This window comes from Brachyistius frenatus, unplaced genomic scaffold (assembly GCF_029030835.1).
Source record: "Brachyistius frenatus isolate BFR_SWC_R1_liver_20210118 unplaced genomic scaffold, ASM2903083v1 Contig_213, whole genome shotgun sequence".
In the NCBI taxonomy this organism is placed as follows: Eukaryota; Metazoa; Chordata; class Actinopteri; family Embiotocidae; genus Brachyistius; species Brachyistius frenatus.
Genome location: NW_027210812.1, coordinates 1 through 25,747, shown reverse-complemented (window position 1 = coordinate 25,747; position 25,747 = coordinate 1). Strand labels below are relative to the sequence as shown.

The 25,747-nt window shown below is 43.8% G+C and overlaps 2 protein-coding genes across 5 annotated transcripts; one reads left to right on the top strand and one right to left on the bottom strand.

Annotated features, from left to right (window-relative positions):
* Positions 1 to 477: 477 nt before the first annotated feature.
* vps35l (VPS35 endosomal protein sorting factor like) lies at positions 478 to 15,604 on the top strand. 4 transcript variants are annotated; one of them, XM_069719363.1, is made up of 30 exons: positions 478 to 526; positions 1,400 to 1,499; positions 1,727 to 1,909; positions 2,088 to 2,207; positions 3,305 to 3,329; positions 3,636 to 3,715; positions 4,370 to 4,498; positions 4,663 to 4,747; positions 4,833 to 4,889; positions 5,008 to 5,104; positions 6,021 to 6,068; positions 6,217 to 6,310; positions 6,492 to 6,692; positions 6,827 to 6,873; positions 7,389 to 7,500; positions 8,777 to 8,893; positions 8,988 to 9,041; positions 9,132 to 9,212; positions 9,321 to 9,383; positions 9,493 to 9,578; positions 9,670 to 9,750; positions 9,947 to 10,010; positions 10,482 to 10,580; positions 10,782 to 10,859; positions 11,034 to 11,148; positions 12,524 to 12,663; positions 12,881 to 13,046; positions 13,121 to 13,239; positions 14,075 to 14,221; positions 14,370 to 15,604. In XM_069719363.1, the coding sequence occupies exons 1-30, from the start codon at positions 510 to 512 to the stop codon at positions 14,466 to 14,468; spliced, it is 2,904 nt and encodes a 967-aa protein (XP_069575464.1). In that variant the 5' UTR covers positions 478 to 509; the 3' UTR covers positions 14,469 to 15,604. The 4 variants fall into 4 exon arrangements, with proteins under 4 accessions (XP_069575464.1, XP_069575462.1, XP_069575463.1 ...); XM_069719361.1 differs by having other exon boundaries at positions 14,072 to 14,221; XM_069719362.1 differs by having other exon boundaries at positions 3,633 to 3,715.
* On the bottom strand, positions 14,989 to 24,475 carry get4 (guided entry of tail-anchored proteins factor 4). Its single transcript, XM_069719367.1, has 9 exons — positions 24,305 to 24,475; positions 21,879 to 21,957; positions 21,439 to 21,520; positions 20,865 to 21,014; positions 20,168 to 20,306; positions 19,492 to 19,632; positions 19,274 to 19,349; positions 19,048 to 19,120; positions 14,989 to 18,155 (listed from the first exon to the last, which is right to left on the bottom strand). Exons 1-9 carry the CDS (start codon positions 24,442 to 24,444, stop codon positions 18,064 to 18,066), a joined length of 972 nt encoding a protein of 323 aa, XP_069575468.1. The 5' UTR covers positions 24,445 to 24,475; the 3' UTR covers positions 14,989 to 18,063.
* Positions 24,476 to 25,747: the final 1,272 nt, after the last annotated feature.

Below are 25,747 nucleotides of genomic sequence, written 5' to 3'. Positions count from 1 at the left end.
TGGACAGATGTGTCATTACGCGGCAGTAAATCCGGCGCTTCTTGTGAGTGAGAATATACGGCCGCGAAACTCCTCGGGAGTGATATTTTAAACAAAACATGAAGGTCGTCTTCAACGTCCCCGGTAACGGTAAATCAACCGTCCCGTAGATAACGGGAACTTTCTGCTAAATGCTTCGATGTCCGAAATCTTGTTTCAGAGTGGCACCTCTTCTTTTCTTTTTTTTTTTTTTAATTTCGCTTCTTTGCGGTAGAAGCTCGCCTGAAATTGCGCAATGCATCCTGGGAAGTGAAGTTCTATCGCGCAATATAACGTTAATTAAAACGTCTTTCAAATCGCGCTGTGGTTGTCACAAATCATAGGCTGACACGTTATTATATATTCACAGTATCAGTCCTTAATGTGACACCAGTAAATATTTTACAAATCTTCTATTTGTGAAGTAAAACAGCGCGTTTCCTAAATTGGACCTAACCAGGAAGTCCTACGCTGTCACATGATGTGGAAAAATGGCTGCGGTGCAGTGGTAAGATGTTGTTTTCTTATTATAAAAACTCCGTTTTATCAACATAAACCAGTTAAATCAATGACCTGTTCATCACGTGAGACGTTCGAGAACATAAATGTGGTACAAACACGTGTATTTTGAGCCTAATTTTAAATTAGTGTCCTACAACAAATGCCAACTTGGTTTGCAGCTTTGCAGCATAATATGACCAACTAAGAGCAACATCATCATTATCATCCGGCTTGTTCAGGCTGAGAGGTCTCTGGACACAGTGTGCTTGTAGGCATGTCAATTCAAATGAAACTCCTGCCTTCTTACCAAAATAAAAGTACATAAGTACAGTCAGCAAAATGTACTTAAAGTGTCAAAAGTAAAAGTACTCATGATGCAAAATTTGGGCTGTCATGTTTATTATATATAAATAATAGGAACGATGTGTTGTTTCAATGAGGGTAGACAGATGATATGGAGGAGACATTTCAAATATTGATCTGAAAAGTAACTCGTAACTATCGCTGCGAAATGAAAGCAGTCAATCAAATAGGACAATAGAAGCACGCAGTAGCTTGTTTTGTTAGACAATGCCTCTATTTATTAGGTAATGATCAACATCTGGGTGTAGATGTTAACACGCAGAGATGACACTTGTGTATTATTTGTGTTATTGGTAATCCCGTTAATGTATTTCTACCTCTGCCAAAAGGAGTTTGTGTTTCTGCGTGGTTTGTTTGTTTATCTGTTTGTCAGCAGGATTATGCAAAAACGACCCGCACGATATTCATGAAACCTGGTGGAGGGGTGTAACGCGGGTCGAAGAAGAACCCGTTACATTTTGGAGCGGAACCGAATTAGAGGCTGATCTGCTCTCCTGTCTGTCTGTCGTCTAACCAGGCGTTCCCGTGGACGCAACTATGACGCGGAGCTGCAGAGGTGTCACCTGGAGGCGTCTCCGGTCGAGTTCGGAGACTACCACCCCCTCAAACCCATCATGGTACGAGTGTCCTCCTGCTGTCCAGCTACATTAAAAAAAACAAAAAAAACACACACACACTTCCTCCTCTTCCTCCTTTATCCTGACTCTCCATTACTGCTTCAGTCATTTAAAAAAAAAACTAAACAGTTTTGCCTTGAAAAAGAAACGGTTAAAAATGTATTAAATGAGTTAAAAAAAAAAAAATCAAGCAGAACATCGGTACAGTCCCTCTCTTCTCCATCCAGGTGACGGACACAAAGACCCGCCGTGGAGCCCGTAAAGGCAGCACCTCCTCCTCTTCGTCCTCCTCTTCCTCGGTGCCCCCGGACCCCCTCAGCTCCATGCTGGACGGGACCGACCCCCTGTCCATGTTCGCCGCTGCCTCGGCCAGCGAGACTCCGGCCGTGTCCCACAGCAGCTCGGCGGGGGTGAGTTCACGCTGCAGGCGGAGCGGCTGATGTTTAGATACATCAATATTATTACGGGGAAACACTTGCGAAGATGATCTGTCGGCTGCTTCATCACTCACGCACAGGTGAATGTGTTTCATAAATGGAGAGAGAGATACCAGACTTTATGTTTAAGGCGCTGGTGTTGTGCTTCCAGGACCTGGGGAGGAAGAGGAGGGAGAAGGAGGAAGAGGCGGTGGGGCCAGACTTTGAGCATTGGTCATCGAAGCGAGGGGAAATCCTGGCCCGGTTCACCACCACCGAAAAACTCTCCATCGTGAGTCGGTCTCCATCCAAACAGCAAAGACCAAAAGTGTTTCCTTGGTCGGGGCAACACATGATGGACACAATATTAATTTCTCTATTAAACCTTTTTAACAGCAAACCAGCTCTTTTTTCACAATCATAGCAGTCAGAGAAGGACAGAAAACAAACAAACAATAAGACCTACAATTATTTTTGAAGTACATCGATTTATTCATATTTACCTCAGCACCCAGCTGGATGTAACAGTAGATCCTAATAATGAATCAGCTGGACTGAAGGGCCCGAGCCTGTTTGAAACAACTGGTAATATTTTTTATTTAAAAGTCACAGAACTCAGTTCAAACACTCTAAAATCAGAATAAACAGTTTCAAAGACACTTAAAATGACCACAGAGAGACAGTCTGGGGGCTCTGGGTGGTTTGGGGGGCCTCGTTCTTGTCTTTGTCCCAGGACCTGTTGTCTCATAATCCGTCCATGCCTGGACACAGATTAATAACAGAAAATTGATGGCTTGATCAGCTAATTAAATAAAAATGCATTTGAGTTGTTGATGAGGTTTTGGTTCAAATCAGCACCGTGTCTGTAAATGCTGTCTACAACAAAGAAGAACAAATACAAAAATGTAAGACTTTTTAATACCCACTAAGACATTGTTTGAGGAAAAGGAATTCATCAGTTTTTTATAGATACTGGATTTTTGTGGTCGATACCAATACCGATATTAAAGGGTAAAAGATATGGATAAAAGATACTGCTATTCTTTATATATGGTACATATAAACACACAATGAACCCTCATATATGCAATATTGATATTTATGGCAAAGATATGTAATGGAGGCAGGATATTTTACAGTTTCGTGTCCACACTGACATCAGTGCTCTGAAAAAGTAAACCTCACTGGGAATTTGATAATTATAAATAACTATTAAAAACACAAATAGAACAATTTCTAATCTACCCCAACAATGTTTTTCTCTATTATGTTTTGTAAAAAAGAAAACAGTTCATATTGAGCAGCATATAAACTGATACCAATACGTCTGTGATTGGCCGATATACTTTATAAGACCGAAACCTAATCTAAACTTCTTTGTCCTCACAGAATCTTTTCATGGGCTCTGACAGAGGTAAGAACTGAGTTTATATTCGGCATAATAAACTCATTAACCTGTATAATCTGGAGATTCTATATTTTTTCCTCTGTACAAGATGAAAATGTATTGATGCTGTGATCCGAAGCAGCTGTATTTTATTCCTCTGAAGAAGCTCAGTAGTTGTTCTTGTCCCTCCCTCAGTCCCTGTCCTGCTGCTGTAAACACTCATGTGTGTACAATGTTGAACATGATCTTGTCTACCTATATTAAAAGAAAGCCATGAATGTATTAAAGTGCACTTTGGTTGAAAATGAAATGAATCCCTGCTGTGTTCAGCAGGAAAAGCTCTCAGTCCCGGGACCTCAGCTGTTTCGGAGAAAGTTCGGACTCGCCTGGAGGAGCTGGACGATCTGGAGGAGGTATGTTGGTTTGCACATGCGTGTGTGCTTTTACGAAGGTGTGTTGTCATGTTGGAGAACCCTGTTGCCATGGCGCCACAGTTCAGATCATTTCTACCTAATTCTTTTCCCTCAGACGCCTCAGAACGTCACAGTAGAACTCTGTGTTGACAGTCTGACCCTGTGGGACCAATATTTGGTGCACAACCTGACGAATGTCACAGAAAAACACACCCGGTTGCTCCTGAAAAGATACGACTTCTTCGGTCTTTGACAGTAACGTTCTGCCCCTCTTGAAACACAAATGCCACTGAAGACACTTCGCCCGACTCATTGCTTCATTGCCATAGACTCTCTGAAGCATTTCAGAGGTCTCTGCTGCTCATTTCTTGAATTTGACACAAAAGTTGGTATATGTTCTCTGCTCAAATCTCAAATGTGCACAAAAGCAGGTGCTGATGTTGATCAAGCGTCGTAACTTACTTCTATGTCTGCTTCCCGGTGTACATTTGTTTAATGACGAGGTTTCAGAGTTCATTTCAAACTGGGAACATCCAACTTGAATTTAAGGCCAGCAAGTACTCCGGCGCCGTCTCCTTTTAAGATTTCAACATCGATGTCAGGTCTTTGATTCAAGCGAACATCCTTTAAGCTTGATCACGTTTGTGTGTTCAGGGTTCCCAAAGAGAGCTGCTGAACCTCTCCCAGCAGGATTACGCCAACCGCATCGAGGAGCTGAACCAGTCCCTGAAGGAGGCCTGGTCCTCCGACCAGAAGGTCAAAGCCCTGAAGATTGTCATTCAGGTAATCCGGCGCTTGAAAACACTGAACCCCCCCCCAGAGGAACAGTCACATCTTCTGTCTGTGTCTGTTAAGTCAACAAACACTGATTGATTGATTCATCTGTGGCAACATTACCAGTTCTTCTCTTTAACAACGTGAGCATTGAGTTGTGATGTATGTTCCAGTGCTCCAAGCTTCTGTCCGACACCTCGGTGATCCAGTTCTACCCCAGCAAGTTTGTTCTCATCACCGACATCCTCGACACTTTCGGTGCGTAAAGACGCCTCGTTTCCTTCAGTTCAGTCCTTGTACAAAGAATTGCTGCTTTTCTGACTCCGGTGTTGCTTGTTTGTAGGCCGGCTGGTGTTCGACAGAATCCTGACCATGTGTTCAGACCCGCGACCTTTACCAGGTACGGAGGCAACATCCAACTCATGTCGTTGTCATCTGTGCCCGCGAGTACGCTCAGGGTTTATAGCAGTTGGACCTCTGAGGGGACATTTTGTCTCTCGGTTTGTGTCCCACCTCAGACTGCTTCACGGTGGACGAAGTGAACGACACGGCCAAGGAGACGTGCCTCAACTGGTTCTTCAAGATCGCCTCCATCAGAGAGCTCCTGCCTCGACTGTATCCTTCAGAACATCACGCAGCTTAGCGAACATCTGCCTGCAGGAACTCTTCCCAGATCATCGGTACGAACCTGGACTTTATAGTTTCTATGCCATCGCCGGAGGCATTATGTTTACAGGTTGTCCGTCCCATTCTTGTTAACGCGACATTTCAGGAACGCCTCGAGGAAATTTGTTCAAACTTGGCAAAACCGTTCACTTGAAACCAAGGATAAACTGATTAGATCTGTGGGTCAAAGGTCAAGTTCACTAGGAGTTTAATATCTTTATGGGTTTGAATAGATAATCATGTACACTACAACTTGAGTGGTTAGCAAAGGCATCCAACCATTAGGCGCTGATTGTAGTTTATATCTGCCCTTTGATTTATACTTACATTTTTCCGGTCTCAAATTATTGAATTAAAAAAAAAGAATTTTAAGTTTTTTTCAATGTTTTTCCTCACAGAGATCTGTACGCATAATGGTGTTAAACTTTTCATACATGGATTATTTTGCATGTGCAGAGCTGCCATTGACTAATCTACATATCTGTTAATAATAATGCTGATATATAAACATACATATTTACATCTAAATGGGTGTGTGAACATATTTTGGTCTTGATCAGGACATTATTTGTTCCTACCTTCACCAGGACACAAAGTTGAACCGGTTTTAAAATATATCTCCCTCCGTGCACTCATGCTCGGAGGGGATAGCTGAGGGGTCAGGGCACAAACAACATGGGAGCAAATGCCTCCAGCAGTGACGTCCTGGTTGTAATCCAGACCTTTACTGCAGGTCATTCCCTTCCTCTCTGACAAAAATGCCCAAAATTGTAAAACTAAATCAACTCCCACTGAACTGTGCTTGTATTGACCCTGACGATCTGTGTGTCTCATATAAATTGGACTCTTTAACCTCCGTGCACAGATACGTTGAAGCTGCCATCCTCAAGTGCAACCGCTTCCTCAACAAATCGTGAGTCCTCTCAGTGTTTGTTTGCAGAGTTGAAAAGTTGAAAGCTTGATTAGAGTTGGTTTGCTGGCTATTTCTGATGCATTTGACATAACAAATAGTCCATTTTGCTTATGAAATATTGTTCTTGCTGCCCCTCCACCTTCCACAGCGGCATTCAGGAGACGCTTCCTCGGTTAACGGCCATGATCAGAGGGATTGGAGATCCTTTGGTGGCTGCGTACGCCAGAGCTTACCTCTGCCGGGTGAGACGTTCCCACCTCTTATCCGTTTTTTTTTTTTTGCCCCTCCCCCCCCCCCAGTCCCTGCTTGATGGACAATATTGATTTATTTTGGCTCGGCCATTTTGCATCCCACAGAGCATCTAACGAGATAATTGTTTGATATTCTGTGCATCCCGAGTTAGACTTTTATTTTGAAATCTAGGTGGGCATGGAGGTGGCCCCGCACCTCAAAGACAGCCTGAACCGCAACTTCTTCGACCTGCTCGGCACCTTCCGGCAGATCAGCGGAGAGAGCATCCAGAACCAGCTGGTGGTGCAGCGGGTGGAGGTGCCCGAGTACCTGACGCTCTACTCGCCCGCCATCAACTGGATCCTGCAGTGCATCGCCTACAGAGCTCCGGAGGTATCTACGTGGACTTTTACGTGTCGGCTTTTGGCGGTTTCATTGCAAAAAAGTCAACCTTGATGAAACCCTCCCAGAAGCAGAGACTCACCAGTGTTTCTGCTTTTAATGCTGTTTGTGTTTTTCTTCTTCAGTCTCTGCTGACGGAGATGATGGAGAGATGCAAGACGTTGGGAAATAAGTGAGTGCTTTTAGCCACAAAATGATCATGAAAAAAATGTGTTTTCTGTTGGTGAAAAGATGAAGTGCGGCAAGAGGTGCATGTGTTAGTTTTTCTCTGGAGCAGTTTCTTCCTCGTTTCAATAGTATTTAAGATATTTTTGTTTAGATAAAGTTGACAGTTAACAGTTGACAGCTTTATCTTGCAGATATTAATGGATTAGACAGCAGGACATTTTTTTTTAAAGTTTTTGATCCTCAGAATAATTTGTTCTTTATTCAAATACAAGTTACAACCACTCTGTAGCACCCAGTGATTTTAAGGGGTTACCAACCAAAAAGCAAATATATTAGGAAGCACGTAGTGAAAAAAAAATAGGTTCACACAGTCATAACAGAGGAAAGATGATCCTATAAATGTACTTTACCAAAGATTTACTAGTATTTATTCAATGTTTAGATTGGTTTCTGGAGGCGGTGACAAACCGTGAACGTCCTTCTGACCAGAGCGATCCTCCATGTTCCTGTTTCCCACAGTGCTTTGCTCCTGAATTCGGTGATGAGGGCGTTCAGGCCGGAGTTTGTCGCAGCCAGAGCCACCGACTTCATCGGGATGATCAAAGACTGCGACGAGTCCGGCTTCCCAAAGGTCAGAGGACGCGAGCGGCGGTAGATATGGTCAACTAAAAAAACTGTTTACTATAGACAGAGTTAAAGTGTAGAGAGGGAAGACATTTGGACATCTGTATGGCGTCGTTTTGTGTGCGTCATTAGAGCCCAAACGATTTATCGGTTGAGCAGTTTTATTCTCAGATATTGGCCGTCACAAATATATCAATGAAACTCTTTTTAACAGAACGTAAAACAAGACAAGATGCTTGAGGTAAATTAGAAATGATTCTATTTATGTTTTGTTTTTTTTAGATTTATAGTTATTAATAAGTATCACATTCCCATTAAAGTCTACTGTTTCAGTGCTGAGATGTCATTTTCGACACTAAAGTTTATCGTCCATCCGTTTTCTGTCACTTATCTGGGGTCGGGTCGCCGTGGCAGCAGAACGAGCAAGTTTGTCCAGACTTCCCTCTCCTCAGCCATGTTTTCCACCTCCTCCTGGGGGATCCCGGGCCAGATTAGATATATAATCCCTCCAGCGTGTTCTGGGTCTACCCCAGGGTCTCCTACTTCAACGTGTCCTGATGAAACACTTTAACCGGCTCCTTTGGACGCAAAGAAGCGGCTCTACTCGGAGCTCCTCCGGCATGACGGAGCCGAGCCCGGCCACCCTGCAGAGGAAACTCATTACAGTCGCTCCTTTTTTCAGTCAGCACCAGAGCTCATGACCGTAGTTGAGGGTCGGAACGTAGACCGACCAGTAAATTGAAAGCTTTGCCTTCTGGCTCAGCTCCTTCTTTCCCAGCACAACCCACGCTATATCCACCTGTCAGCATCCCGCTTTGTTCTGCCCTCACTCGTAACCAAGACCCTGACATACTTCAGCTCCCTCACTGAAGGCGAGGACTCCCACCCTAACCCGAAGCGAGCCAGCCACCGTTTTCCGGCAGAGAATCACGGCCTCAGACTTGCAGCCATATTAATACTCAGCTGCAAACCGTTAGAGGTCACGGTCTGGTGAAGCCAACAGAACCACATCATCTGCAAACAGCAGACAATAAGGAGAGAGGCAATTCTGAGACTCCCAAACTGGACACACTCCTTCAAATCCTGTGCATGAAAATCCCAAACAGGAATGGTGACAAACCTGGCCTGGGCTAACGGCCACTGGAAACATGTTCGACATTCCTCGACTGATCCGATTAAGATCATTTATCCCTGCATGCCAAAAATCCCGTATCAGTTGGGTTTGAGTCAGTTAAATGTTGTTAAAATACAAATGAACGTTTTGATTGTCGTCTCCTCTCCAGCATCTGTTGTTCGGTTCTCTGGGTCGCAGTCTGGCTTGCGCGGATCCTCCGGAGTCGGAGAGGCTGACGATCCTGAACGAAGCCTGGAAGGTGGTCACCAAAGTCCGCAGCCCTCAGGTTCTGTAACGCCGACGCCAGCTTTCCCAAAGATACGTTATTCCAGTCGACACGTTCCCAGATTGTTACTCAAAATGTTCCTCTCGTTTCTCAGGATTACATCAACTGTGCTGAAATCTGGGTGGAGTTCACCTGCCGCCACTTCACGGTGAGTAAAACACAGGAGAGAGGATCGGTTGAAGATCTTTATATGATTTGAAATTGCTCTTCTCAACTCTTTCTTTTCTCTTTCTCTCAGAAACGGGAGGTCAACACCGTTCTGGCTGACATCATCAAACACTTGACGCCGGACCGAGCGTTCGAGGACGCCTACCTGCAGGTCGGCAGGATTTACTCGCTGCCTTTAAATTTTTTTTTTTTAAAAAACTTCATCCTCGTTACGTTTTCCCCACGGTGACTCTCTTCTTGTTTCTTGTCCTGCGTGCAGCTGCAGTCGGTGATCAGGAAGATCCTCACCTACTTCCACGACTTCTCCGTCCTCTTCTCCATGGTGAGCGCCGCCGGTTTAAAACAAAGAAAAGGCACGATGAAACCCGCGGACGCGCTTTGGAAACGGCTGCTTCCTCGTGCCTCAGTGTCTTTCTTGTCTGTCCCCACAGGAGCGCTTCCTGCCGTTCCTGGACATGTTCCAGAAGGACAGCGTGAGGGTGGAGGTCTGCAAATCCATCATGGAGGTCTTCATCAAGTGAGAGTTTGTTGCGATCGGGAGATTTCTTTGGTTTGTGACAGTAAGAAGGAAAAAAAGCGATGCCTTCTTACAAATTTGTCTCCCGCAGACACCAGGTGGAGCTCACCAGAGACCCGGTCATCCTCAACGCCATGCTGCACATCTGCAAGACCATGCACGACTCTGTCAAGTAGGCTCTTTGTGTTAGTGTGTGTGTGTGTGTGTGTGTGTGTGTGTGTGTGTGTGTGTGTGTGTGTGTGTGTGTGTGTGTGTGTGTGTGTGTGTGTGTGTGTGTGTGTGTGTGTGTCAGTGATTTTGAACACCTACTTTCCCAGTGCTGTGTATTTCCTCTGGTTGTGAGCGTGTCTCTCCTCTTTGTCTCGCAGCGCTCTTACTCTGGAGGACGAGAAACGATCTCTGGCTCTGCTGATCATCGGCTTCATCCGCATGGTGAGACGCTTCAGACCTTTGTCTGTGGTTCAAAGGCAAACACTGCTGTCGTATTAGATTTGAATGGTTTTGGGTGTAACATGAAATGAACCAATCAGAGAGTCATCTCCTATTCCCTTTATAAGACGTGTGCTCTCACATTAGTGGATTGTTATTTTTTTTAACTCGGTCGTTATATTTTCCTGCAGCTCAAGCCGTGTTTTTCCATGATTATTTTGAATACACCAACTTCTATCATGAAATAACTTTTCCAAACGATTCAAATTTCTTTTGAGCTCAAAAGTTCGGAAAATGACGTGATACTGAACAGCTATTTCTTCTCCTTCTGATCTTTATTTTAACCCACCAGCCATTATCTATTGATAAAGTAGTAAATGTCACAAAAGTACATTTTAAATTGTAGTCTTTGAATAAAAGAGGAAAATATATTTTACATATGTTTTGGTTTCTTTCTCTATCGGTATTGTTCAGGTTTCCTTCGGTCGTGACTTTGAGCAGCAGTTGAGTTTCTGCGTTGAAGCCAGAGCCACTTTCTGTAACCTGGAGCCGGTGCTGATGCAGCTCATTCACGTCAGTAGAAGTCTGTGTGTGTGTGTGTGTGTGTGTGTGTGTGTGTGTGTGTGTGTGTGTGTGTGTGTGTGTGTGTGTGTGTGTGTGTGTGTGTGTGTGTGTGTGTGTGTGTGTGTGTGTGTGTGTGTGCGTCTGGATTCGAATTTCATATGAAAGCACACAAACACCAGCTTCATCTTCTTTATGTAAAACGTTGTCCAGACGGTGAACCAGCTGGCCATGGAGACCAGGAGGGTGATGAGGGGGAGTCACTCCCGGAAAACTGCAGCGTTCGTCAGGGTGGGTCAACACACACACACACACACACACACACACACACACACGGCACCTATAATCACCTACAGGAAGAGATTTCTGCAGTGCCAGAGAAACCAGATTGAAGCTGTGTTTTGGGTGGAAAAGGAGCCCTTAGAAAAAAAAAAAAGTGTTTCAATTAGTGTGTCTCTCCTCCAGGCGTGTGCTGCCTACAGCTTCATCACCATCCCGTCTCTCAGCAGCATCTTCAGTCGTCTCAGCCTCTATCTGCTCTCCGGTCAGGTTGCGCTGGCCAACCAGTGTCTCTCCCAGGGTGAGCCGCTGCTGCATTTTACATTTTATACTGGAAGGAAAAAAGTCTGTAGAAGTTCAGGGTGTTTTCACACACAGAAGGACCAAACTGACGGTTTGTAAAAGCGGACGTAGCTTCAGGGTCTGTGAAATGAGGCCAAAGTGGAAGTGCCTTAAGCTGCAATACCACCGAGTGCCGCTAGAGGTTGGCTCCAAAAAAGATTCTGGCTTAGAGGCCATAGACTCCCATTCAACTCGTCCCATAAAATTCTAAGTCAATACATTTCTTCCACAAGTTATTTCAGTGTTGTTAGCTGAAGTCGCTCCATCTTGATAGTTTTCTGGCGGTCCATCTGAAAATAATCCGTCATTAATAAAAAAAAATTTAAAAAGCCTCAAACAGCCGTGTTTTTGGGTACGTGTTTGTTTGATTGACAGGCCTGAGGTGCAGTCAGGTTACGGTATCGGTGGGCGGGACGTAGTATCGTCGGGTTTCAGATTGAGTCGCTCACTTCCCCCCAGCTCGCCCAAATATGGTCACTACTGGCTCCAAACCGCTATAAACTAGCAAGATGGCGCCGACCAAAGTCCGAACTCGAGGCTTCATAAAGGCCTTTTACAAACCAATGGGAGACGTCACTAAAGATCTTTGCATGACTTACCTACGTCCTGTCGTCATCATCTATGTGGGGTGTGTCTTCCCATACTACAAACACTGATCGGTTTGTAGACTGGTGTTTCATCTGACGTCGGGATGTTGCCAATTCAACCGGTAGCTTTTTCAGATTGAATGTAGAAAAACGAATGAACAGATTTTTTTTTTTCTGTACGATTATTGTTATGGCAACACTGCTCTAAATATTTCATCTCCTCTTCTCCCTGTGTGCTATCACGGCTCGTTTTTACTGACCTTCCAGTTCATCTTCTTGTATTGAACCTCCCTCTTAAACATCCAAAAAGCAAACGAACCTAACCCGAGCTTAGTTTGATCCAGACCGAGACTTCCTCTTTTGGTCCTTTGGTTCGAGGCACCTTTCACACCTTCTATGTTGGTTCGGACCAAACTGAACACTCAGAAACAAAGTAGACCGGAGAGTACTCATCGTCTTCAAATCTCAGGCTCTTTGCTGCTCAACTTCTTTCAATGATTCCTACCTTTTCTTTGTCCTTCTTCCCCCTCTTGACATTATTTTCCTTCTCCCTTCATTTCTTCTTCTTCTTCCTTTCCTCTTCTTTTCTCCTTTTGTTTCCACCTATATTTTCCCACCTCTCTCCGCATCTCTTTATCATCTCTCTCGCGCACATTTTCCATATATTGTATGCCTCTCCTTCCACCTTTGTTTCTTCCTCCTTGTCATCGTCCCTCAACCTCTCTGTCTTTCGTCCCTGTCCTCCAGCGGATGCGTTCCTGAAGGCGTCAGTCAGCCTTCTTCCGGAGGTTCCTCGCTCCATCAGCGTGGAGGGGAAGCTGCGCTCCTCGGAGAGCTTCCTGCTGGACTTCATCAACAACTTCTTGGCAACGCTGCTGGTTGTCCCGGTAACTCACTCTCCGTTCTTTCTCATCAGCCTCCCCGGTACTGAAAGATGAAGGGGGGAAAAAAATCCTACCAGCTGAGGACGTTTAATTCTTCCTCCCTGCCTCTGCTTAGACAGCTCAGCGAAGGACTCAGATGTTGGTTTACAGGAGATGTACCAGACCCGGTTGCTCGCCCGGTATTCTTCATACAGTTTGACAGACCGGTGCGTGTTTGCAGGATCATCCGGAGCACGGGGTGCTTTACTTAGTCCGCGGTCTGCTCAACATGGTCCAGGATTACACCTGGGAGGACAACAGCGATGCAAAGGTGCGGGTTTACGTCAGCGCCCTGCCCCTGCTGGCCGCCATGAGCCAGGAAACTTATCTCTACTCCATCCCCAAAGGTAACAACACACACCGGAGGATTATTTTAGCACCTTTATAGCAACCTGATTCATTCTCTGTTTCCTGGTCTCAGTGGACTCCAACGAGACGCTGTACGGAGGAGACCCCAAGTTCCTATCAGAGATCAACAAGCTGTGTGAGACTCTGGTCGGACAGATCCTGGACCATCTGAAGGTGCTCGGGCGGGACGAGGTGAGGCCGGACAGAAATCTCACCGTGACTGACATGACTCACTTTTAACTTTTAGGTTTTTTTCCCCCGTGATGCTTTTCACTTTAAAACTTCTTGATAAAAACGGACTAAATATTTTTTGTGGAGTGGAGGTTACGCTTTTTAGTCAAATGTGATGAGTTTCTGTGGTGATTCAGATTTAAAATCCTCCATTTGATGATACTTTTTAACCAAAGTTCTTCTGCTGCATTTATGCAAACCGACGCACTGAAGAGTAAAACCCGCCGTGATGTCACCTGTCGGGTTGTGAACTGCAGTTTTGAAGCCTCGAGACAAGTGCTGTTCAAAATGGCGTACTTGTATACTAACGCTCACTATTTTAAAGTGCATAAGTGTGTTCACACTGACTAGTATGGAAACACGCAGTGTGCTACAAGTACCCGTACTAATATATAACAGTACTATATGTGAGTGTACTAAGTACGTCATTGGGAACACACCCTGGCAATTTGGCTGTCACCATCTTGTTTTGTTTTTCTGGGGCCAGAAGTGACCATGTTTGGAGGAGTGAGGTTGAACTCGGGCATGTCAATCAAACCAGGCAAGCCCCCATAAATACCACTCTTTAAGGCCTAATATCTAATTAATTATGGTATTATTATCAGAAGGACCAACGGAGTAAATGTAAGCTATTGAAAACAATCTTGACTTTGTATTTGATGAGAGGAGTTGACGCTTATTGAATGGGAGTCTAATGGAGCCACATCGGCTTCACTTTCCAGACCCTACAGATTTCATCCATTTCCATAAACAGCCCGAGGTCGCACTGACACGTCTTCCCGCTCTCTTGCAGCAGAGCGCTCGCCGCCAGGGCGCTCTGGCCTTCTCCTTGTTTGGCGTCCTGTTGGCTCACGGTGACCTGAGGAACAACAAGCTGAGCCAGCTGTCCGTCAACCTGTGGAACCTCAGCCACAAGCACGGACACTGCGAGACGCGAATCTCCGTGAGTCCTCGACACACTTGTTGGAATGTTTCCTGTACTTGGCTCACATCACAGGCTCAATCATTTCAAAAGGCGGACTTGCGTCACATAAACATGCTCTTTGCGAGTGCAGACCGACTGACTTCTTGTCTCGTGGTGTGTGCCGTAGGTTCGCACTCTGGAGTACATCAAACATCAGACTCAGCAGCCCGACATGGCTCACCTGTCGGATGCAGTCCAGAGACTCGCTCTACAGTCCCGCACCTGAGCACCAGCCGCAACAACGTTTGTAAAACTCTTCGAGAAAACTACTCAGATCAAATTTATGTAAATAGAAACTGGCGAGCGAGCACGGAGCGGTTTGAAGATGCCTTAATGTTGTTTGGGTGAGAATTTGAAGGGATGTGAATGGATTAAAAGTCCTTTGCATATGACATATTCACACTACCCGTCTCATGTTCCAGTAACTGCTTAACTGCTTCTAGCTTCTTGACGCCATCTGGCTCACAAGTGTGTCGACTGTCCAAGGCTACAGGATGTTTCCTCCCAGTGAGCTCTGCAAACCACAAGAGAATCAAATTAACTTTCGGTCTTCCAGCAAACCGGGAACCTGGCAGGTCAGAGCACCGAGACGCCACATGTTAGGATGAACAACGTTGGTCCTGTTGTTTTCTTTGTGTGGGATTTACAGTGAAACAAACAGCTACAAGTTTTTTTTTTTTTTTTTTTGTGTGTTTGAAACACACTACATGATGCAGTAAAAAAAAGAAAATGGAGAGGAAGCTGTCTTTGACATTCTCAAACTCTTCTCAGTTGTAGTTTATTTATGCAATTAGTGAACTGCTGAAAAGGCAAACACTCTGCTTTAGTTCTCAAAAGGACAGAAATCATCAAAAACAAAAGCTGTGATGTTCACTGACAGACAGCAGGCCTTCGGTCACACACACACACACACACACACACACACACACACACGCGCGCGCGTTGTCCAAGTAATTACAGGAAATGTTCAGACTTAAGTGACTTTCAGGTTAACGAAACAAACTCCTCCCCAAAGTTTCAATGAATCCTCCTTTTACATGTTTCAGCTCTTGACATGTCGAATAAAGGACACGGTAACAATTAACACTGGATTAAAACAATGTACCTGTCATACGGATACCAGAACACCTTCTCTAACGATCTCTTCGGAAAATGTGTTCTGTTGCTAAGCAACCTAAAAGTCATTTTGGCCTGAATTGCCCTTTAGAAATGGTCGACCTCAGTGGTGTAACAAAGACGTCTGCAGGATGAGCCGGCCGCCACAGTGACACCTCAATTTGCATTATTTTAACAATATTTGATTTTATTTAAATGTTTAAGCTGAGTCGCTTAAATAAATGTTTGCAGGTTTTTGATCTAGAATTTTAGTTTATTTTTTTATTTTTACAGTTTCTGAAGACTCTTTGCCACATCTCGTCTTTGTATCTTTAACACCAACATTAAATAGATGCTACCACTGCAGAGCGTGTACACTGACATGTCAACACTATTCTATCTGTCCTTCTGTAGCCCTGTGACATTGTGCCAGCCAGTCCTGCACGGGTGCCCAAATGGCCAATATTAAAGGTCCCATATTGTATAAATTTACATTTATTTTTGTATTTATTTATTTATTATAAAGCAGGTCTAGGTGCTATACAAGTACTTTAAAAGTCCCAAAATTCAGCATTGGTGCCGTTTGGGCTTCCTTGGGTTTGTGATGTCACAAACTCACACTGATGGTACATGTCTGCCACTTAGCTAGCAAGCTACAAGACCAAAGAAAGGCAGTGGTCGACCTCAGAAACGAGTCAGCCAATCAGAAGAGAGGGTGGTTTGACACCAGAGCATCTTAAAAAGAAAGACAGAACAGCCTGTTCTTGCCGGAGAGAAATAAAATACAGCAGATTTTTTAAAAAACAAAAAAACATATTTAGATCGTTTTTGGTACTTTAACCCAGGAAAATATCTTCTTGTGGACACCACAAGTGTACAATATGGGACTTTTAAATACATTGTATCTTAAAAATAAAAAAAAATAAAAAAATCTAAAAGTAAAATATTTAAATGAACCAAAACTATGTGACATAATTCAATAAAATATTATAACAGCTTCATTTAATTAGTATTTCAGCGACCTTGATTTTTTTTTCAATTCGCGTTCGTTATATCTAATATATTTTAAAATGAAAGAAAAAAAATCAGTTCTCTGAAAATAAGTTGAGTTTGAACTACTGTATAGAATTAGTTTACAAGGTATTGGTTCATTTTAATATTTCACTATAAATGGTTAATTTTTGTATTCATACTTCTTACTTTTTATGTCTTCATTAATATTAGCCATTTAGGACCTCCATAGCTCGAAATACAGGTTAATACAGAAAAGGAGATAAACATTCCTCTACATTGGAAGACCTCTGGACATTCCTGGTATTTAATGTAAATTTTGACCTCACAAGGGGACTGAACCCGTTAACATGCAACTGCAGAAGGAAAAGGCCTGGACTGGACGAATGTCACTGAGGACAAAAAGATGGTGAAGACTGAATGACGCGAGCAAAGAAAAAAAAAAAAAAAAAAAAACCCTGTAGCCTCTGAGGGCCGATGAATTTAACACTGATAAACAGCAGCCAGTGTATGGATCATGCTTCTTATTATGCACCGGCTGAGCTGATGTTTTAATGATGATCTGCCTCCAAGAGGAATTTATTTGGGAAACCAAAAAAAAAAAAAAAAAAGTGGGGGAGGGAAGAGGGGGGGGGGGCAAGCCTAAGCCAGAAATAATAAGGTTAGCAGCAGGTTTAAATATCAGCAATGTACAACAGGCAAGTTTCAATCCAACAGACGTGTCGGTTTCCTGTAAAGTCCACTGTGCAGACTCTAAATTCAAATACGTCGGCGCCAGAGTCGGATTTCTTGCAACTGGAACAAAAAGCCAAAACTGGATTTTTTTTTTTGTTTTTTTTGTCCGAAACAATTCCTCTTAGCGGCAGACGAGCAAGTGCACAGTAAAAAGTTGGACCGCTACAATGGAGCTATTTGCATACAGACAGCTGAATGTTTGCACTAATTTAACTGAACAGAAGTGACACTACGATCTGCACTACGAATGGGTTTGTTTGGTTGATAGTTAAAGGTGCACCGTGTCCGTACACCTAGAGATGAGACGCTGAAACGTGGCCTTGGCTAAAAGTACGATTTAATTTACTACCAAACGAAGAAGCCCGTAACGGAATAAGTTGTAAAAAAACAAACACAAATGCCGACAGCAGCTACACCGCGACTCTGATCGAGCTCCGCGAGGCCGTGACGAACAAATCAGTCGGAGGATTGTAGTGAGTCGACCGAACCCTCTTATAAACGTGTATGAAGAGGGGTTAAGACCTTGCGTGGCTGTCCTCGCCACTGGGAGACCCCAACCGTCCCCCGTCTCCTGGGAGCAGGCTTTCACGGGGGGGAGGACAGTTCGTCATCACATGTTTCAAAAATCCCACACCCCTAAACAAGAGCGCAAAGAGTCCCAAACTAACAAAAGTGATGATTGAAATAAAATAATATCTTCTTACAAGAATTCAACAACGGGAAGTTTGCAGTTTGGCGCAGTCACTCCAGGCAGTGCTGACAGGGTTGTTTTTGGCGGCTTCTTTCTTGTTCTGATTTTGGACTGGATGGTCGGGCTAATGGAGGGACTTTAGTGAAACAGCACGCCTCTGAAAACACGGACCAGCCCCTCGCCCAGACCCCGATGTGGAGGTGAAGGGAGGGAAGGTGGTCTTCCTCTTTTTTTTTCTTTTTTTCGTTTTATGTATTTGTTCGTTCGTTGTCGTCCTGAGCTGCGGGGCTCAGTCCAGCTCTATGGGGCTGCTGTCCTCCTGGGCTTCTTCGGCCCCGTCATCCTCCTCACCCGCACCCATCAGGCTGTTCAGCAGGTTTCCTGTCGGACGCAACACGAGAGATCGTCAGCAAAAATCAATTCAAATCCGGCGCGGGTAACTTTTTCACTCGGACATATTTCCATTCAAACCAGATATTGAGCGGACCCGTACCCCGCGTAGTTTATTTCAAGAGTTTTGGGCAAATTCTGTTTCTCCCCATTTGCATTTTCACTGCATGCTGCTTTACAATAATCCTCCAGGCATGAAAAAGTTAAAGACCCCTTTTGTTTTGGTAACTGCACTATTGGAAATCACATCCTTTGCTTCTGGTATTGGTATTTCTACAGAAAAATAAACAACAGTTGTGGCGAACTGTTCATTTTTATTATCGATAATATCAATCAAACATATCCAGGGGAAAGAACAACCCTCCACTTCAGCCTACTCAGTCTTGTAAATATTTGCTAGATTAAATGTTATAACTTTTGAATTTGAAGTTCTACTTTCTACGTACATTACGTTCTCATTGGGTGTAAACTTGTATTGGGGAGGTTTGCGGTTTATGTAGGTTTAGTTTATACCCTGAATCAAAAAATGGAATTATTTTGAATCATTGTAGACCGGCTACAGTCTGATTTGGTTTGAGTTACAACTACATCATTTAGATGTTTTGGGTTTGATTCCTTTAAGTTTCCTCTTATTTCTGAGTCCTCTTTAGCTGCTTCTGCATGCAGCTCTATGAATAATGCAAAATAGGAGAAACTGAACGGACATTTCTTGGCAGCATCTCCTTTCAAGAGTAACTGATCCTGAAAAAGTGCCAATTATTTGAACCCTGGAAGTCGGCGAGTCGTATACTACACCTAATGACCTCCCCATCAGAGCCTGAACCTTGTGAAACCAAGTGTAAATTCTCCAACTGAACCCGTTCTGTAGTTTGGGTCAACTCACCTAGGAGTCCGCCGTACGATGGGGACTGTTTGGGTGGAACGCCAAAGAAAAGCTGTCCTATTCTGTCGAGATACTGACGAGACGGGAGAGAATTAAAACACAGACAATGTTTACATGAAATATTCCACCATAAAATATAAATAAGATAATATTGAAAACAAGACACCCGTGGTTTTTTTTTTTTTAATGATCTTTACCCGATCAAGATCGAAGAGTTAATACTCACCTCATTATACATGGGGTCCCTCTTCAGTGAAGGCTGATATTGCTCACATAACACTGTGAAAACTGTTAATTTACCCCTGAGGAAACAACAGAAGAGCTTTAAATCACCCTCGGTCTTATTTTTCAAAACACAATCAATGGTATTTATAGAGTTCCTTCTGCCGAGCGTTAAGCGGCACAGACAGGTCGTTGGGTTTAATACGAGGTTGTTTTGCTCACCCATCCACTGCCAGCAGCAGAAACCAGATAAAGTTTAGTAGAGGCTGGACGAAGGGAGGGCCCTTCTCTATGGACGGGTGTTTCTCTGTGTACGTGCTGAACACCACGGAAGCGCTGTTTTTGTTCTTTAAGCAGAGGAACCTGCAGGGTTTGGAGGATACAGACGAAAACATCACCGAGACTGTGGCTGAAGAGAAACACCGAGAGCTCTTGAAAAGAAACAGCTGACGGACAGAAAATGGATATGACTGCGGGCCGCCGCGCTGCATCAATACCGCCGTCTCACCACGGAGAGGTCCTGAAAACTACAACATTAAGCTAATAAAGGATTTGGATGATCGTGTTTCCCCGTACCAACTGGAGGCTCGACCAGGGCAGCCCAGGTAGATAAAACACAACTCATTCCAGTGTTTTCCCCGAGGCTGACATACACAAATATTACATATTTGAACACACGAGTTGCGTACACTGCAGTAACTGTAAGGGGACTACAGGCTGGTCTTTGCTAGTGTCTGCTGACAGCCTGCATTGTGAGACCTTCAGGGAACATGGTAAATTGTAGCATCTGATGACAAGTCTGTATGGCAGGCATTTAATGGACAACTGTATATATATATTTTTTTTTTACAGTGAGCCAACGTCTGTTTCAGAGATGTGGGAGTGACAGTTCACTTACTGTAGGACGGCCTGCGCCACAAACATGTCGACCTCACTGCGGAAGCCTCGCGACGCTGAATACTCCACCAGCATCTGTGCACAGCCCTCCCCGTCAGACGAATGCAGGAAGTGGTAACGAGACTCGCTGTAGTTTTGCTCTGAACGTGGAGAAATTTTACATTTTGTTTGTTGAGATTCACTCAGGAGCAAAGCAGCAGCAACACAACAATAACAGTAACAACAGCAACACACACCAGCCACGGTGACGCCCGCAGCACACGGACGACATGACCTACAGACATGATTAGTTAAGGATTGACTATGGAAGACAGGATGGGCGTGATTGGTCAATAGGACTTTGGTCCATCTACTGGTCCATCATACACACCCAGCGTGTGCTCACCTTCAGTCCAAGTTGGATTTGTTAGTGTGTGATTTTCAAAACACAAAAAGAACACCTATTAAGATTTTGAATATACCGTTTCTGTCAATGCTGGGCATCACTTCACCATCATGCTAAAACAAACACACTATAATGAGAATAAATGAGCACAATATTGAGTAGCAATAAATACCTTCAATTAATCACCAAGTAAAAACATTTGCTTGCTCGTGTTTTAAAATAACTCCGATCTAAATTTCCAATCACTTTAGGCTCTTGTAACGTGTTGTTGCTATTCATATACACGACACGAACAAAAAGAGGAACTGATTACCTTTCCACAAGGTCACAGCCAGCAGCTGGTGTAGTTTAGGGTGACCCAACTTGCCGGAGCCTCCTGTGGACCATTTCAAGGCTCTGGACACAAATGCCACTCTCTCCGGAGAGTTCTGGTCCATCAGGCTGAACAGCTTCGCCAGGCTTTCTGCTCCACAAACGCACACGCGTAACCAAAACCACAAAAACGTCACCGAGGGGATTCTGGGAAACATGTCCCTTTGAAAGACAGACTTCTTTGAAATCATGACGCTCTATTGCTCAAGCATTTACCAGCAAGTAAACAGATCAACCAGACGAGGACAGTATCAACTATTATACCATATAAAATCCATTACCCACGGCAACATTTTGCAGTTTTAAGTGCCGCTAACATGCTTGTTGTACAGTGAAGGCAGTAATGACCCTACATTTCTTATACATTTTTCATTCACACAGTCAAAGGGCAACAGATTGAAAAGGCACAACGTATGTTGCAACTATCAAACTATACAAAATGGACAGCTTGTTACAGGAAGTCTTGTAGATGAATTGGAGTCGTTCACAGAACCTGTTAAAAGTCTGCCACCCACCTAATATTTCATCTTCAACTTTTGTCTCCGATTTCTCCAGAACCTCCAGCACCAGCATGGACAGATCTGCTGCACTGTTTTGCTGCAAAGAAAATGACAAACAACTTTATTTCTTTTGTCTGAACTGTCACACAAAGTAATGTGGGAACCGTAGAAGAGACCTCATCAATCATGATCGGTACAGCCTCACCTGGGAGCGCACACAAAAACAAACTGTTCACCATCAATAGAAACTTCAACTGACGATAAGAAGAAAAAGAAGAAGAAAAGACGATTTGTCTTTTATCTGTTCATTTAATGCCACTTTTCTGGTACAAGCCTAATCTTTGTGTAATCATACACACGCCATATTTAGAAGAAGAGACATTTTTGTCAATAAATAACTTTCTAGCATGATGTTAATCGTTTTGAGGGGGAAAACAAACTAGTGCAGCATGTACCTGGTTATAGCTGAAGAAGAGCAGAGCACCGTTGTACATCAGCTCTCGGGCCTCAGCATGTTTTGCCTGTGACATGTACCTGATGGCAGAAAGGAGCATCAGCATTACACAGGAGATGATACGAGCTGCTTATCAAGGCAAACACATGCTTTGCTTGCATCACTCAAGATAATTCCTGCTTCCCTTCCTCTGCACGGTGGAAAACAAGCTACCAGTGTAGATCCTGCATTAAGTTACAATTACCTCCTTACAGACCAGAGGCCCGTCACCGTGTTTTAATATCAACATCTTTCACTCTCAGCATGTAATATTGCAATTCGGACTGTTAGTCATGACAGAGAGCCGGTTAACGACAGTAAGAGAGCACCGAACTAACTGTAACGCAGTCATACGATGAATTTGTTCCCGCACACAAAAAAGAAGAAACCTGCAATTTTTCCCTGAAATAACTTGAAAACGACTCAAGTTATGAGCCTCCGTCGTCGGTGATTCCATATCTGATGAAAATCATTCTTTTTTTTATTTAAAAGAACAACAAAAAAATAAAACAAAACAAAAATTGCACCGCTCCATCCGTCTTGAGGTTTGAAGCGTTTCTCCTCCAAACAGCGTGTTTCGGTTCCTCAGACACTTCAGGATAGTCCAACGTTTTGATCTTTGTCATTCTGGGGGTGATTTTTTTTAAATCAGGGAGTTTTTGGGTCGTTATTCTGTTAGAAAATAAATGGACTCGTGATGCTTTCTGACACCGGGCTCCAAGATTTCATTGTGCCGTATCAAAGAGACCCAAAAACAAATCTCCTCCATTTTTCTCTGGAAGCTTTCTTTGTATGTTTGTCTCCCATTTATTCTGGTTCTGTTCAACCTGGGGTCCATCTTCCTCCTGTGGTCCATCTTCCTCCTGTGGTCCATCTTCCTCCTGTGGTCCATCTTCCTCCTGGGGTCCATCTGGGGTCCATCTTCCTCCTGGGGTCCATCTTCCTCCTGGGGTCCATCTTCCTCCTCTTCCTCCTGGGGTCCATCTTCCTCCTGGGGTCCATCTTCCTCCTGGGGTCCATCTTCCTCCTGGGGTCCATCTTCCTCCTGGGGTCCATCTTCCTCCTGGGGTCCATCTTCCTCCTGGGGTCCATCTTCCTCCTGGGGTCCATCTGGGGTCCATCTTCCTCCTGGGGTCCATCTTCCTCCTGGGGTCCATCTTCCTCCTGGGGTCCATCTTCCTCCTGGGGTCCATCTTCCTCCTGGGGTCCATCTTCCTCCTGTGGTCCATCTGGGGTCCATCTTCCTCCTGGGGTCCATCTTCCTCCTGGGGTCCATCTTCCTCCTGTGGTCCATCTGGGGTCCATCTTCCTCCTGGGGTCCATCTTCCTCCTGTGGTCCATCTTCCTCCAGGGGTCCATCTTCCTCCTGTGGTCCATCTGGGGTCCATCTTCCTCCTGGGGTCCATCTTCCTCCTGTGGTCCATCTGGGGTCCATCTTCCTCCTGTGGTCCATCTTCCTCCTGTGGTCCATCTTCCTCCTGTGGTCCATCTTCCTCCTGGGGTCCATCTTCCTCCTGGGGTCCATCTTCCTCCTGTGGTCCATCTTCCTCCTGGGGTCCATCTTCCTCCTGTGGTCACCTCCAGGTAGTTTTGACTTCACTCCCATTGACCTTTAAACTGTAGTCGGAGGACCACGAAGCTGCTCGGAGAAGGTCTTAAAGCCTTCAACAGACGTGTCTACTTTAAAAACACAGCACCCTACAAAATCTGACGAGCACATTTTAAAAACAATTTCCAAGTAAACATCGATGTTAATTTCACAACTTTTCAGGATTAAATTACACATTTCTTAAATGAGATCGTTTCAATGTGTCCTTAAACATTAAGGACACAACGAGAACATGAGACGTGTCCCAGATTCTGTAGATTTGACCGGTGTTCAGGTAAGAATAAGAAGCTTTACTGTAAAAACAAATAAAAAGAGACGCGAACTGAAAACATGTCGATCCATCCCAGAATGCGGCGGAGCAGAATGTGGCTACGAGCTACATGCTAACACAAGTGGACAGCTTCAACCAGCGTGGTTAATATCCAACTAATTTACAGATGAACTGTCTTTTTCCAATAAGACACGAAGGCGGACTGTCTGTTTTGCGTCCGTAAGTCCAGCTGACTTGACTTCGACTGTCATTAGCTCGCTATTTGGTGGCGTTGCTAAAACACGTCGCTGGCTAACTCAGCCGTCGTTAGCGGTGCCGTTTTTTTTTGTGATCGACGCGACGACGAGCCAAACAAACAGACGGGTGGGCGGGACCAACCAGGCAACCGACCAATCAGAAACGGGAAGGTAGCGGCAGCAAGGTTGACAGCGGAATGATCTGGAACAGGCAGGCCTCAAAGCCAACTGACAATTACAGCTGCACCTACGGATATAACACCGGGTCTTACCTAAAAAATAAAGTCCTGTACATCTGGTGTGCTTCATAGTAATCCCCCTTTTCTACGCTGGCTCGCAGTTTTCCTTCGACCCGCTGTACGCCTCCACGGTTTCGGGCACTGGAGCACCTCAGAGACTCCTGCTCCGACATCGTCGTTCGTTTGCAGCAGCGCTGTGTGAGTATCGAGCGAACGCTTTACGCCCTCGTGGCTTGCCGTAGTGGTAAATTCGGTCGGGAAAATGTGGGAACGAGCGTTTGAAGCCGTGTGACGTGCAGAGGACCCTGAAAGCAGCACAGTTAACATTAGGAGAAATAAACAGAGGGGGAAAGTCACATAGTTTTTCTTTCTAGCTGTCTATTATTGCCTGAAGGTTTTCTTTGTGTTATTCTTTTTTTTTTTTTTTTTTTTTTTTGCTCCTAAAGTCAAAGATCAGCATTTTAGAAAAGCATCAGCAGCATAGGCCTATCTGTCCTATTTTCGACACAAAAGATTTCAATTTGACGTTTTGTCTTTCAAAGGATGAAACCATCTATTTTTTTTTTTTTTTTTTTTTTAAATGTCAAAATTGTAATTAAAAATGGCAATGCTGTTTTTGTACAAGGATATTATTTATTTTATGGACAACTTGGATGCAAATATTGCAGATCTCAATCTGGTGATTATTTTGGGTCAATGTCATATTCATGCTGTATTTATTTCTAATTTTGTTAAGTTTCAAATTAATGGATAATACGAATAGAAAAGTCTTTAACTTTGAATGTCTCTTACCTTGCTCTTTTGTGCTCCACGGTTCTTTACTTGATTCTTTCTCCTTCAGCTGTACTTTTGTCAGATTGTTTTTTTACTTTTATTGTTTAAAATGTGTATTAGATTATTCTATAGCATGTCCACTATTGTTAATTTAACTCTATCCTTTATTTCTTAGCAACAATTCCCTGTATCATTTCATATTTAAAAAAAAAAAAATCAAAATACCATGGACTGTTAAAAAATAATGATGTTAATAATTATCCTTATTCATCCACATTGTTCATATGGTAAAAATGTTCAGGGTATGAGTTTTTGTCCTCAAAAATGGCATTTGTCAACAGAAACAACAGCATTTTCCGTTATTCAGTCTGTGGCACAGTTTGAAGTGATTTTTTTTTATTTGTTCTATTTTAGATGGATTCCCACCTGAACCCACTGCACACATCTTTTAAAGTTTTAGATCATGTCTGAGAGAAGAAATGCCAAAATTCCATTTTAATGCATTAAACAATAATATCAACTGAGCTCTTTCTTACAAAATTTTTGCTATAATGCTTTTGCTACACTTAAAGACAACTATACTTTTTTTTTTTTTTTAAAGATGGTAGAAATGTCAATGGCAGAGGCTGAAATCCAGACTTTTTGTATTGATCAAGCACCCATAGCTCTGTGCATACATTTTAGTAGATGATCTCTTTAAGC

Coding starts and splice junctions, on each gene's coding strand:
- vps35l (XM_069719360.1), top strand. Junction 8,894..8,987: donor CCAAAGTCCGCAGCCCTCAG/GTTCTGTAACGC, acceptor CTCGTTTCTCAG/GATTACATCAACTGTGCTGA. Junction 9,579..9,669: donor ATCATGGAGGTCTTCATCAA/GTGAGAGTTTGT, acceptor TGTCTCCCGCAG/ACACCAGGTGGAGCTCACCA.
- get4 (XM_069719367.1), bottom strand. CDS start 24,444: ATGTCGGAGCAGGAGTCTCTGAGGTGCTCCAGTGCCCGAAACCGTGGA. Junction 21,521..21,878: donor TCTTCTTCAGCTATAACCAG/GTACATGCTGCA, acceptor TTTTCTTTGCAG/CAAAACAGTGCAGCAGATCT. Junction 21,015..21,438: donor AGTTGAAGATGAAATATTAG/GTGGGTGGCAGA, acceptor TTTGTGGAGCAG/AAAGCCTGGCGAAGCTGTTC.